The 13,727-nt window shown below is 46.3% G+C and overlaps 1 protein-coding gene across 1 annotated transcript; it reads left to right on the top strand.

Annotated features, from left to right (window-relative positions):
* The first annotated feature begins 5 nt into the window (after positions 1-5).
* Positions 6-13,594, top strand: LOC124639296 (apyrase-like). The gene is made up of 11 exons (XM_047176566.1): positions 6-166; positions 1,502-1,724; positions 1,794-1,985; positions 2,097-2,227; positions 5,451-5,595; positions 5,923-6,049; positions 6,808-6,965; positions 7,586-7,676; positions 7,902-8,057; positions 12,240-12,403; positions 13,392-13,594. The coding sequence occupies exons 1-11, from the start codon at positions 60-62 to the stop codon at positions 13,515-13,517; spliced, it is 1,620 nt and encodes a 539-aa protein (XP_047032522.1). The 5' UTR covers positions 6-59; the 3' UTR covers positions 13,518-13,594.
* Positions 13,595-13,727: the final 133 nt, after the last annotated feature.

Here is a 13,727-nt window from a genome sequence, read left to right as displayed (position 1 = left end):
GTGATATGCTGATTTGACGATAAGGAGCGTTTACATCGCGAGTACTGTGCTGGACCAACATGGAGCGAGTGGTGTGGATTGTGACGCTGTTGGCGACTGCTGCGCTCGCGCAAGACAGTGGCCTGTTTGAACTTAATATTGTGCATTACAATGACTTCCACGCACAGTGAGTACTTTAATATAGCTAACCTACTTATATTTTTATTTTGAGTTAAGAATCTAAGATCTTAATTTAAGAATCGTAGATCTTGTTCGTTGAGACCAAATTGGACCCCTAGTCCAAATCCCAACAGATTATTAGATCTAGGAGAAAACGGTCAAGTGCATGTCGGTTTACAAACGAAACTGTAACCCGAGTAAAATCTCCCAGGTATAATAATATAATCCAAGTTCTTTACACCATCTTTTGAACCTCTTGTACCTAGCTGGTAAATGCATAGCTTGGATGCACAGGGGGCGCCTAGCTAAACAAATTAGTGGATAATTCTTCCCTTATCTTTCCTGTTAATTATTGATATGGATCAAATATTGATAACGACCTTCAATAAAAACGTTTAGTTAAAAGTTAAGTTGAGAGAAAAACACCTTAAAAGTGACCTCACTGGTACTTTTTTATTCATTTTAATTTCTTGGCGTATTCCAAAAACCTGTCCAATATAATAAACTAAAGGCATACTGCATTGTCTTCATACAATTCTCAAGGCAAAACTGTATTTTTGGTTGATAACCACATGAATAGGAAGGGGTTGAATGTCAGTATCACGAGTGAAAGGGGGAATGGAAGAGGATGACATATTGCGCCGACCTCAAATAAAATTGGGGACACGGCAGGAGGAAGAAAAAGAAGATTGATAATCACGGTAAACACCCGTGCTTTTTAAAATGATCAACACCACTGCCTTGTCACTTTACATCCTCGGTTTATTACCTAGCTAGCCTAGCTACCTACCTATTTATCCTTAGGTCATTAATAACAACGAATAACTTATTAATTATGCGGTGGTGATTTGGCGATCTAACAGAGATGTATTGGCTACGTAATCAGTTAATCCGCCATCGTTATGATAATATTTGTACGTTTTATGGTTATTGATTATTTTTTAATCCAAATTCTTAACATTATATACCTAATCTACATACCGTTTCTGCAAACCTTTCGTTACGTGAACGTAAAATTATGATTGTTGGTGGTTGGTAGACCACCGTACGGCTAGGTGTCCGAAGGACAGTAGCGGGTGCGGGAAAACAATTGTTCTGTGAATGGCGAACCAGGACACAGTATGAGAGAAGCTAGGTAGTTGGTGAAAGAAAATGGTCTTACTTGTGCTGGATAGTGGAGGCGCATGTTGATGCTATTTCGTTGCTATTTCCTCTACGCGTAGGTTAGGTGCACTATCACTCACTGTTCTATGTACCGGCTAGAAAAGGTGCATTCAGAAATTAAAGAAACTTGCGTGAGTAATGATGTAATGATTCAGCCTTAAACATTTTCCCACTTCAGTTTCGATGAGGTGAGTCCGCAAGGCACGGTGTGCAGCGCGCAGAGCGAGCCCTGCATCGGGGGCTACGCGCGCCTGTACACCGCGGTGCAGCAGGTGCTGGAGGCGGAGCCCGACTCCTTGCTGCTCAACGGCGGCGACACCTTCCAGGGCACCATCTGGTACAACTTCCTGCGCTGGAACGTCAGCCAGCACTTCATGAACATGTTGCCGCACGACGCGCACGTGAGTCCCACAACTCCTGCCTGATAGCTTCCGTGTGAGCTCCTGTGTAAGCAGCGCTTGTGCCGGCAGGTGCTGGGGAACCACGAGTTCGACCACGGCGTGGAGGGGCTGGTGCCGTACCTGGAGCGGCTCGAGGCCCCCATGCTGGGCGCCAACGTCAATACCACGCTGGAGCCCTCAATGACGCCCTACATCAAGAACCACGTCGTCGTTGAGCGCCACGGACGCAAGATCGGCATCATCGGCGTGCTGCTCAGACAGGTACCATGCCGGCTCTTCTCGATCTCTGATTAAATCATTTCTAAAGCCTGGATGTCTATGAATATCTAGCTAAATAGCCGGAAAACTAAAATGGGAAAACTATCGTTTCAGTTTTCGGCGCCGATCGGGCGAGTGATCATGGAAGACGAGCTGGAAGCCGTGAACCGCGAGGCCGCGATACTCACTGAGATGGGCATCGATATCATTATAGTGTTGTCTCACATTGGATACACCAGTGATATGTGAGTATTATAACTGTCAGCTACTTCACTCCATCGCCTTAGAATTGTAGAGCAGTTCAGCGGCTGCAGCATTTCTCTAAAGATTACCACTACCACGGCCCTGTCCTGATACAAAAAGTCACATATTTATATTCCTCTCTACTTGACTCCTCCATTCAATGATTCACCACCTCCAAAAAATTACGTGTAGGTAAAGGAAATCTCTTGATTGCTAAATTAATTACTCGATAAGGTAAAGATAATGGAAAGATGGCTCTTTTGTAAATAAAATTGAATGCTGAAACTTATTGCAAGTCAACATTACTAGGTTTTCATGTTTTTAGGGTTCCGTACCTCGAAAGGAAAAAACGGAACCCTTATAGGATCACTTTGTTGTCCGTCTGTCTGTCTGTCTGTCTGTCTGTCTGTCTGTCTGTCTGTCTGTCAAGACCCTTTATCTTAAGAACGCGTGGACGTATCAAGCTGAAATTCACATGAAATACTCGGGTCTATTGTCCCTTTAGGCTGTGAAAATATCAAGCTTCTAAGCCAAGCCAATCAAAAGATATAACCGATTATGTCGATATTTTCAACAAATTCTCGACACTCGCAAAGGAATCAAAACCTACAGGGTACTTCCCGTAAACTCAGAATCTTGAAATTTGGCATGAAGCATTGTTATATAATGCAAATATAGGAAAAATTGCGAAAATCTCATTTTTTTTGTTATATAATATAATAAAAATATTTTAATAAAATGAAACTTACTACCTTATTTCTCACGAACGAATAAAGGTACCAAATTGAAATTTATACCAAATACATAGGTCTATTGTCCCTTTAAGTAATGAAAAAATCAAACTTCTAAGTTAACGCGATCAAAAGATACAGCAGTTTTACCGACACCTTAGACGAATTTCCGTCACACGCTAGGGAATCAAAACCTACAAGGTACTTCCCGTGAACTCAGAATCTTAAAATTCGGCACGAAGCAACGTTATATAGTACAGATAAAGGAAAAATTGCGAAAATGATAAATTTGAAGTTACAAAAAATATTAAAATATTATTTTTGCTTACATGACATAAAATATTTTTTAATAATTATAAACTTACTACCTACCCTTTTTCACATGAACGCGTAGAGATATTAAAGTTTTGAATAAAAAGTGAAATTCAAATCAAACACTTCTTAAATACAATGGCCTCTAAACTGTGAAAAAATTTAAATCATTCAAAGGTCATTGGGCACCTTAGTATGAAAACCATACCCACGGCGGATACGAACGAAATATAGCACAGTATAATGATAAAGGCTCTGATTTACTATGGCATTAGTCGCATCAATGTGAACCATGGGAATCTAGAGAAAATCAGGTGTAAACATCAAATATTTTCCTCATTTCAATGGGGAATTTAAACGACCAAGTTTGACGGATTTGAGAAATCATTTCTTTGTAGTGAAAGAGTATACTCGCCGTTTATTTCCATTGTCATCAGGTCAGGATCTGATGATGGAAATCCTGAGAAATCGAGGGCAACTATCAGAAATTGTAGGCATGCATAGGATTAAAACTTGATTCTCAGATGTATGTCTGGTGATACTATCAAACAGTGAAGGTTTAGAGCTTATCTGATGATGGAGACGTGAGAAAGTCGAGAGAACTCGGTATGTTTTAGTTACGTCGTGTTTGGGCTTATATTATTCGTATTGACGAGAACTTTTCACAAAAGTTAAAAATAAAAACTTTTTACAATAAAAAAAAACAACTTCTAAAACAACAAGAAAACTGTTTATATGCATCGGTCTAGATCTCGGTGGTTAAATAAATATAGATGCATCCTCTAGACACCGACTTCTAGACCGATGCACCTAACATCTTTTTAATTTCATTCTTGCTTTTGTTTTCTTGTTGCTTTTTTATATGTTTGAAGTTGGATTTGTCTGTAAAATGCTACAAAATAAAATAATGCCGACTTTATAAAACAAAGAAAGGGACAGAATTACACTTTTGTCAAGGCTCTAGAAACGTAAAGCCAGCAGCCCCGAATCCTACTCTCTAGAAGTCGTTGTTACAATTCGACAGCTACAAGTCGTCAGGCGGTCTGCTTTAACCCAAGTTAGTAGTGAATTCTCATCACCTAAAATAAAATAAGCTCCAACACAAGGTTACGTTATAAATTGTAAAGGAGTTCCCATAACTATATCTGATCTTAGCTGTCGATCCCACAATGGCAGTCAAACATATCTTTGTGGAAAGTCTTCGCCAATACGAATAAAATAAGCCCAAACACGTGGTAGTTGCAACATACCGTTCGGGAGTTCCCTTGACTCTCTGTAGTCTCCATAATCAAATCAGCTCCAAACCTTCACTGTTTACCAGTACCCTCAAAAATACACTCACATGTCTGGTTATGACTCGATGCGTGCCTACAATATTCAAGAGTTGCCCTCTATTTCTCAGGGTTTCCAGATCCTCATCAGATCCTGGTCATCCGGATTGGCACCTTCCTTCTTTATGAAATGTCTTTAACAATAAAAACTAGCATTGCAACCTGTACAATCCTCTGAAACTGCTTGTCTTTTATATTTTTCAAACGATCCTGGACATTCGTCTCCATGGAATTTTAATAAAATATTTATATTCAAAGAAACGTCATACCATTCTCCACGATTTAAAACTACTTTGATTCATGTCCGCCACTTTTTACAAAGCGGGTCAGATATGCCCCATGACTTTTAAGACATAATTAGTTATTTTCAATCAGATTTCTAAATGATGACTATAAAATGTTGTATATAAATAACTTCATTAAAATAACTTTTACAAGGTACTGGCCTACTATTTTAGTTATATTATAAAATATAAAATATTAACTATTTTGACTCTCACGAAATTACCATAACTATGATTGTTCTAAACTGAACGGTTGGCGCGAAACTCACTTTTTATCTATACAGCATTTGTACGGAACCCTCGGTGCGCGAGTCCGACTCGCACTTGGCCGGTTTATTATTTTTTTGATTATCTGGTGGCTATGCATGGCATTTTTTGTGACTTTTTGATGAGTCCGAGAGGTTATAAGATGTGCGGATAACTGGGTTGAGAGGGTCGGATAGGGCTGTCGCTCCTTGTAAAACACTCAGCTGCATCCGGCCAGTTAGACTGGAAGCGGACCCCAACATTGCTTGGGAAAAAGGCTCGGAGGATGATGAGGGGGTAATATGATGAATGTTCTATCAGCCAGCTAGCTCGTCGCGTGTCCCCCACGGTGGACATCATAGTGGGCGGTCACTCGCACACGCTGCTGTACAACGGAGAGACGCCCAACGGCGACACCGCGCTCGGCGAATATCCCACTGTCGTCACACAGGATAACGGACATACGGTATCTACTTTAAAGTACATAAATAAAATAGAATAGTGTGCAGTACCTATCTATACTAATATTATAAAGCTGAAGAGTTTGTTTGTTTGTTTGAACGCGCTAATCTCAGGAACTACTGGTCCGATTTGAAAAATTCTTTCAGTATTTGATAGCCAGCTCATTTATCGAGGAAGGCTATAGCCTACTTTTTTTCCGGGTTCGTGCAGAGGTTTCCACGGGATGCGGGTGAAACCGCTGGCAGAAGCTAGTTTATTATAATACGTCAGTGCTCGTCCAAACCACCAAGTATATCTTGCGTTGGTAAATCCCCAATTATATGTTTAACAGATCCCGATAGTGCAAGCGTCATGCTACACGCGCTACCTGGGCAACATCAAGTTCTACATCAACGATCAGGGTGTCGTGGAGCGCTGGGTGGGAGAGCCCGTCTTCTTGGGCACTTCAATCGTACAAGGTACCCACATATTGTCTATCATAGACATCGATCTTGAATCACTTGGATTATTCACGTCACCAGTGCCACTAGCTCACCATGAAAATACAAAACTCACTTTCTGACTCTGCCGGGTAAAAAGTATTTTGAAATCAACCATAGCCAATCCTCCTCAAGCAAGCTTGGTAATCATTGAGTCTTTTTTCATACCTAATTGGTAATCATCGAGGCTATTTTCTAACATACCTTTTTAGGGTTCCGTACCCAAAGGGTAAAACGGGACCCTATTGTTTTCGCTCCTCTGTCCGTCCGTCCGTCCGTCTGTCACCAGGCTGTATCTCATGAACCGTGATAGTTAGAGAGTTGAAATTTTCACAGATGATGTATTTCTGTTGCCGCTATAACAACAAATACTGAAAACTAGAATAAAATAAATATTTCGAGGGGCTCCCATACAACAAACGTGATTTTTTTGCTCATTTTTGCTCGATATCCATAAATATATATATAATATTAGTTTGGATGGTACGGAACCCTACGTGCGCGAGTCCGACTCGCATTTGGCCGGTTTTTTTTTAATGGGAAATCATCAAATGTCACCTCCTGCTGTGGCTTAGCAGCGTTAGGGAGTGTCAGACTCTCATTACCTCATCATGTACATTCGTAGGCCTTTTATGTACCAAAGCCGCGGTAACTCTTTCGAACAATCCCGCAGCTTCCACAGCATACCTTCATTAGATGAAACAGAAAGTTGAATTGGAATCGTTTCTATCATACAGACCCGAAGATAATGGAGCTGCTGGAGCCATGGCGGCAGGAGGTGGACGCCATTGGTAAAGAAGTGCTCGGCACGTCGCGCGTTACGCTCAACCGCTCGTGGTGTTCCCGCGGAGAGTGCAACCTTGGCAGCTGGGCTTGCGACGGCTTTCTCGAAGAGGTGACGTACAAACCACCACATTTAGTTGTTTTGAATTATTTTTAACACGCTTTATTAGCTTCACTTGTAACTACGTATGTAAGAAAATCTTGGAATCTTAATTTGATCGACTTCCCGGTCTTTGATTAGCATGAAATTTTGCACACGCTCTGAGTTCTGATGACAATACATAACTGGCTTGAAAAATAACGTCATTAAAAATCCAATTAATCCAATAATTTGTGGGTGATAAAGCGTGTTCTTAAGTTATTAAACTGTATTTTTTCGATATGTTTATATTTTTTCAGATATGTAGGTATATCGTTATACGACATGTCTATAAAGATTATACCGTTAGGCGTCGTCCTAATTGAGAGCGATCGTACGATGGCGCGATGCGTTTTTCATCTCACGATCTCACGATTTCACTTGCGAGGTTCAAATAGGACACTCTGATGAAATCTGTATGTTTGAACTCATCGCACGACGAGAACGCATCGTGTCATCGTACGATCGCTGTCAATTAGGACGACGCCTTAGATGAAAAACGCATCGCGCCATCGTACAATCGCTCCCAATTAGGACGACACCTTATAGTGGCAAGTAAGATAACTTCTAAGGTTTTAGTTGATTCATTGCAGATGATTTTCCATGCTAAGGGAACGGCATGGAATGACGTTCACGTGTGCATGATCAACACCGGTGGACTGCGAGTACAGATCAACCCTGGAAGTAAGTTCCGTAGCTTCTTAGATTCATATCATCCATCATATATTTAGCCACAGCCATCCTATCATCGTTACGAGTATAGTGGAGTCCGTAATGGGTCCGTGCCGCTCGCAGTGGAAGGCGGGCATTACCAGCAGCCTTCATCGCTCATCACCACTTTCTATGCCTCAGCTTCATTGGCAGTTCTCAAAATAGAAATAACATAATTTTAAATGTGATGTCCCACAGACGTGACGACTGAGGCTCTGCTGATGGCGATGCCGTTCGAGAACTTCGTGCAGGTGTACGACCTGAAGGGACAGTACTTGCTGGAGGCCCTCGAGTTCTCCGTCGGCGTGTCCTGGTCCGAATCCTTCTCCAGCGGACGGATGTTACAGATCGGAGGTATGTAGTAAGGGTAGGGCAGATTCAGGTGTGCTTTGCGGCGGCGTGCGTTCTGGCGAGTACTCCTCCCTGGGAGCTCGAGGCTTGGGTACTCGCCAGAGTGTACGACTGGACGGCGGGACAGAAGGCGCTAAACCGGCGCCCAGACCCGACAGAAAAAGAAGAGGTGCGTGAGGAGGCAAGGGAGGCAATAACTCTGCACTGGGCGAAGATCTGCGAAGATCTTGCCTTGGCAACGTACGGTCGCTGGACGCTGGATGCCATCGGGCCTGTCCTGAACGGCTGGCTCGATCGGCGGCATGGGTGCCTTTCGATGCGTCTGGTGCAGGTGCTGTCCGGGCATTGCTGCTTCGGATCGTACCTGCACCGGATTGGGAGGGAGGAGACCCCACAGTGTCACCACTGCGAAGCTACGGTGGATACGGCAGAGCACACACTTCAGGTGTGCCCATCGTGGGCTGAACCCCGCCGCGCTCTGATGGCGGTGGTCGGGAATGACCTCTCGCTCTCCAGCGTGATTGCTGCCATGCTGGGAAGTGAGGAGACATGGGAAGCGGTAGCCTCCTTCTGTGAAGACGTCATGTCTCAGAAGGAAGCGGCGGAGCGCATGCGGGAGAACGACCCTCTCGCGGTGCCGCTCCGTAGACGAAGAAGGGGCAGAAGACGGCGAATACAACGTCTGTCCCCATCCGCCCCGGGGGGTGATCAGCGGGCGACAGGCGCGGGGGCGCCACCGCCTGCACCACAAGGATCAACCCCTGCGCTCCGGCCATTATAAGGACCCTTCCCCACTAGGGGGAGGTATGAGGGGCCTGCCGTAAGGCGGGCAATCGCCAGTGGGGGACTGGATGCCATGGATTCCCAGACCCCCTCCACTCAGGCGAGGTCGGAGTGCCGCTGGGCCTTTTTAGTGGGTATACCGGGAACGTCTTTACCGGGGAGTCCCACATACCCCTCTCCCGTCCCCCGATGGGAAGGGGATGCGTAATAGCATTTTTAGCCCAGTGACAACAAAAAAAAAAAAAAAAAAGGGCAGATTCAGGTGTGGGTAGGTATATCTCCCAACACTACAGATGACCTAATTTAAAAGGCACTTCTGAACACTTGAAGATCGAATCTGGACACTTGAAGATAAATCAAATCAAAATAAAAATAAAAAAATCAAATCAAAATCTCTTTATTTTCAGGCTGCATAGGCCCATAGATATATACCTTAAAGACTAACATACATATATTATACAAAACATTGTTAGTATATGAAAAACTTAAATCTATGTTAGTAACACTTCACTACGCACTATGTCACTGCGTGCGGTTCTGTGGCACTTGTCCGCGGAAGCGACGGAACACCACGCCCTGTGGCCAGAAGTTCTCGTCCAACACGAGGTGCAGGAAACACGACGGCATTCGCACCACAAACGCCTTGAAGTTGGCGTTATGGCGCGACTCCAGCAGCTGCACTCTCGGGGCGTACGTAGCTTCTGGCGCACGTACTCCGCGATGTCCTCCGCCTTAGTGGTGTAGTGCAGGCGGGAGATGTACACCGGGGTGTTCGGCTTAGCGGCACAGATTTTTATGTTTGGCCCCACAGGAGCCACGCCACAGCGGTTCTTGTTGGTTCGCTGACGGCGCTTCCTCCTTTGCAGCATCACGAACCCATCATCATCAGCCCGATCCGGTCCCTTTACGGGCACGAGCTTAATTTTTGCACCAATTGTGCTTCCGGCGACGCTGGCATATTCTCGACGAACATCATTATGTTTCGCCGAGGCTGCAGAAACGAGCAGCTGATCGAGCGGTCGAGCGGCGGCGAGCGGAGGAGCCGCAGGGACGGGAGCGGAGCAGCGGGGCGCACGAGGCGCGCACTGTGCCGACTCAGCATTCGGCAGTGACAGCGGCGATGGTGACAAAACTGCTGCCGCGAAACTTGCACCCTATACATCGAGGCACGCTTCGCGCCGCGTGTTCACGTAAGGGTGCGTGCGTCCACATCTGGCGAATGCGCAGCACGCGAGCCGATCGCGAGCCGATCGCGAGCTGTCCGCGAGCTGCGCGCGTGCATTTTTGTTCGTGCGCCGCTTCTGCGCCGCACGCGCGCAGCTCGCGCGCGACCTAAGCGCCGCACGCGAGCGGCGCGCAGGCGGCGCGCGACGTCTGCCATCTTCGATAGTACTGAGCCAATATACGGAACTGTAAGGGCGAGAACTGATTGCGCGCAGATCGCGCGCAGATCGCGCGCCGCTCGCGCGCTCTATACGAGCCTTGCGTGAGTTGCGCTAAAGAGGCGCACCGAACTATTGCAGTGACTGCACGCGCGCAGCTCGCGGACAGCTCGCGATCGGCTCGCGTGCTGCGCATTCGCGGCGCATTCGCCAGATGTGGACGCACCCTAAGGAAGAAAAATGCATATTGCGCCGAACAGGGCAGGAAGAGGAAGAAGAGTATGTACATGTGTATAGAAATTGTAATGCGCACCTTTAGATGGATAAATGGGATGGATAATAATGAATAAAGAAATAATTGAATTTTTGAACGTATGGTGAATCTGATTACATCTCATTACATTGGAATATCTTGATGTGCTGGTCTGTACAGCACAGTTTAGCTAAACAAACGTTTACACAGTTTTTATATTTTTTTTTGTATACAAAATTCACTCCCGATCCGGTCCCTTTACGGGCACGAGCTTAATTTTTGCACCAATTGTGCTTCCGGCGACGCTGGCATATTCTCGACGAACATCATTATGTTTCGCCGAGGCTGCAGAAACGAGCAGCTGATCGAGCGGTCGAGCGGCGGCGAGCGGAGGAGCCGCAGGGACGGGAGCGGAGCAGCGGGGCGCACGAGGCGCGCACTGTGCCGACTCAGCATTCGGCAGTGACAGCGGCGATGGTGACAAAACTGCTGCCGCGAAACTTGCACCCTATACATCGAGGCACGCTTCGCGCCGCGTGTTCACGTAAGGGTGCGTGCGTCCACATCTGGCGAATGCGCAGCACGCGAGCCGATCGCGAGCCGATCGCGAGCTGTCCGCGAGCTGCGCGCGTGCATTTTTGTTCGTGCGCCGCTTCTGCGCCGCACGCGCGCAGCTCGCGCGCGACCTAAGCGCCGCACGCGAGCGGCGCGCAGGCGGCGCGCGACGTCTGCCATCTTCGATAGTACTGAGCCAATATACGGAACTGTAAGGGCGAGAACTGATTGCGCGCAGATCGCGCGCCGCTCGCGCGCTCTATACGAGCCTTGCGTGAGTTGCGCTAAAGAGGCGCACCGAACTATTGCAGTGACTGCACGCGCGCAGCTCGCGGACAGCTCGCGATCGGCTCGCGTGCTGCGCATTCGCGGCGCATTCGCCAGATGTGGACGCACCCTAACACGATGCATCCACAGGTGACCTAGTTACCGTTACCAATTTACGCAACTCGTTGACTTCGCTGCGCAAACTGGCGACGGTATTTTGGGATGCATCCAGCTGCTTCTGCACATCCGCTAAGCTGGCCTTAAGAAAGACTATGTCCTTCAGCAGGCACGTAACGTCGACGTGGTCGAATGTCACGGGAGGGAGCTTACTCAGGTCCTTCGCCACAAACGTCGGTACGTCGTCAGGGTCGGTCTCTTTAATTAGCGTGATGATGTCTTGTATACTCTTCTTTGTCCCGTCACGCCGGCGGGACACCATCTGGTCGCTCTTGTTGAGCAACCGGTACAGCAGCTGCTTTGCAGCAGCGACGTCATCCTCGCTGAAGTTTGACGCGCAGATTTGGACAGCGGACACCTCGTCCATCACGTCCAGCTTCTGCTGCAGGAACGCCAACAGCTCATTCGCCACAAGTTGTTCATTCATGGCGACTATAATCTCTAGCAACGGCTCGCGCCGCGCTTATACCTAATACTTTTATAAAATATTAGACGCGTAAGCAACACGACTGCATCGAATCGCTGCTAGTACGAGACTCGAATAAAAAGAGCAGATTGATTGAGATTGCCAAGACATTTACAGTTTGCTCACAGTAAGTCATTGGATCAGATGGGCCGAGCATCACAACATATTGCCTTACAAATCTTCTTTCAAAGATCGAATTTCAGACTTTTGTTTAGAAACTGTTTTTTAGATCACATGTCCAGTTTTGTTGAGAGGAATAGGAGATATTAAATTATACATTAAGTCCCCTTTTTCCCGTCCAGGTATGCGCAACGTGTACAATGCATCTGCGCCGATAGGGTCTCGCGTGTCGGCGACAGTGCGTTGCATCGACTGCGACGTACCGCGCTACTTGCCGCTCGACGTCAACGCCACCTACCGGGTCATCACGCAGAGCTACATCGGTGATGGCGGCGGCGGATATTCCGTAAGGCTCTAGTGAATTTTGTATACAAAAAAAAATATAAAAACTGTGTAAACGTTTGTTTAGCTAAACTGTGCTGTACAGACCAGCACATCAAGATATTCCAATGTAATGAGATGTAATCAGATTCACCATACGTTCAAAAATTCAATTATTTCTTTATTCATTATTATCCATCCCATTTATCCATCTAAAGGTGCGCATTACAATTTCTATACACATGTACATACTCTTCTTCCTCTTCCTGCCCTGTTCGGCGCAATATGCATTTTTCTTCCTTAGGGTGCGTCCACATCTGGCGAATGCGCCGCGAATGCGCAGCACGCGAGCCGATCGCGAGCTGTCCGCGAGCTGCGCGCGTGCATTTTTGTTCGTGCGCCGCTTCTGCGCCGCCCGCGCGCAGCTCGCGCGCGACCTAAGCGCCGCACGCGAGCGGCGCGCAGGCGGCGCGCGACGTCTGACATCTTCGATAGTACTGAGCCAATATACGGAACTGTAAGGGCGAGAACTGATTGCGCGCAGATCGCGCGCCGCTCGCGCGCTCTATACGAGCCTTGCGTGAGTTGCGCTAAAGAGGCGCACCGAACTATTGCAGTGACTGCACGCGCGCAGCTCGCGGACAGCTCGCGATCGGCTCGCGTGCTGCGCATTCGCCAGATGTGGACGCACCCTTAGGTACCTCTCTGTCAGACGTCATACTGACATCCAATTCCTTCTTATTCAGGTCCTCTTTCAGGCAATCAATCCACCTTTTCCTCGGTCTACCTCTGCCTCTCCATCCTTCGCACACTCTTACATCTCACACATATACATAGATACTGTACAGTAGACTGCACATTAGTGGTAACTGTCATGCATCTTAACTCAATAGTATGTAATAAGTACGATTTTCCTATAAAACTGTTACCACTGACCTGAAGTTGACTGTACATATGTGTAAAAATAAGTTTATCGAAAGGCTTTCCTCACAACATGTTATTGATATTTCCAGATGCTATCAGACAACAGAGAGAACGTGGAAGTCATGGAAGTAGACTACGTGCTCCTGCAGAAGTACATGAGAAGACAGGGTGTCGTTGTGAAAGACCTCGACGGGAGAATAAAGATAGCTTACTGATTAATGTCCACAAATTAAACCTGTATATTTTATTGTATTTATAATTGTTACTTTTTTATAAAAAAACATATTACATATGATTTGTTTTTTTTCCTTCATATCTTATTGGAAAAGACTTCGTTCAGTAGACAGATTCGAGAAACGGGCATTTAGGAAGCTCTATATGGCATACGAGGTCTTTGTAATACTTGAATGCCAGTAAGCAAATAC

The sequence above is a fragment of the Helicoverpa zea genome, chromosome 19 (genome assembly GCF_022581195.2).
Source record: "Helicoverpa zea isolate HzStark_Cry1AcR chromosome 19, ilHelZeax1.1, whole genome shotgun sequence".
NCBI lineage: Eukaryota > Metazoa > Arthropoda > Insecta > Lepidoptera > Noctuidae > Helicoverpa > Helicoverpa zea.
This window is presented reverse-complemented; position numbering and strand designations above follow the sequence as displayed.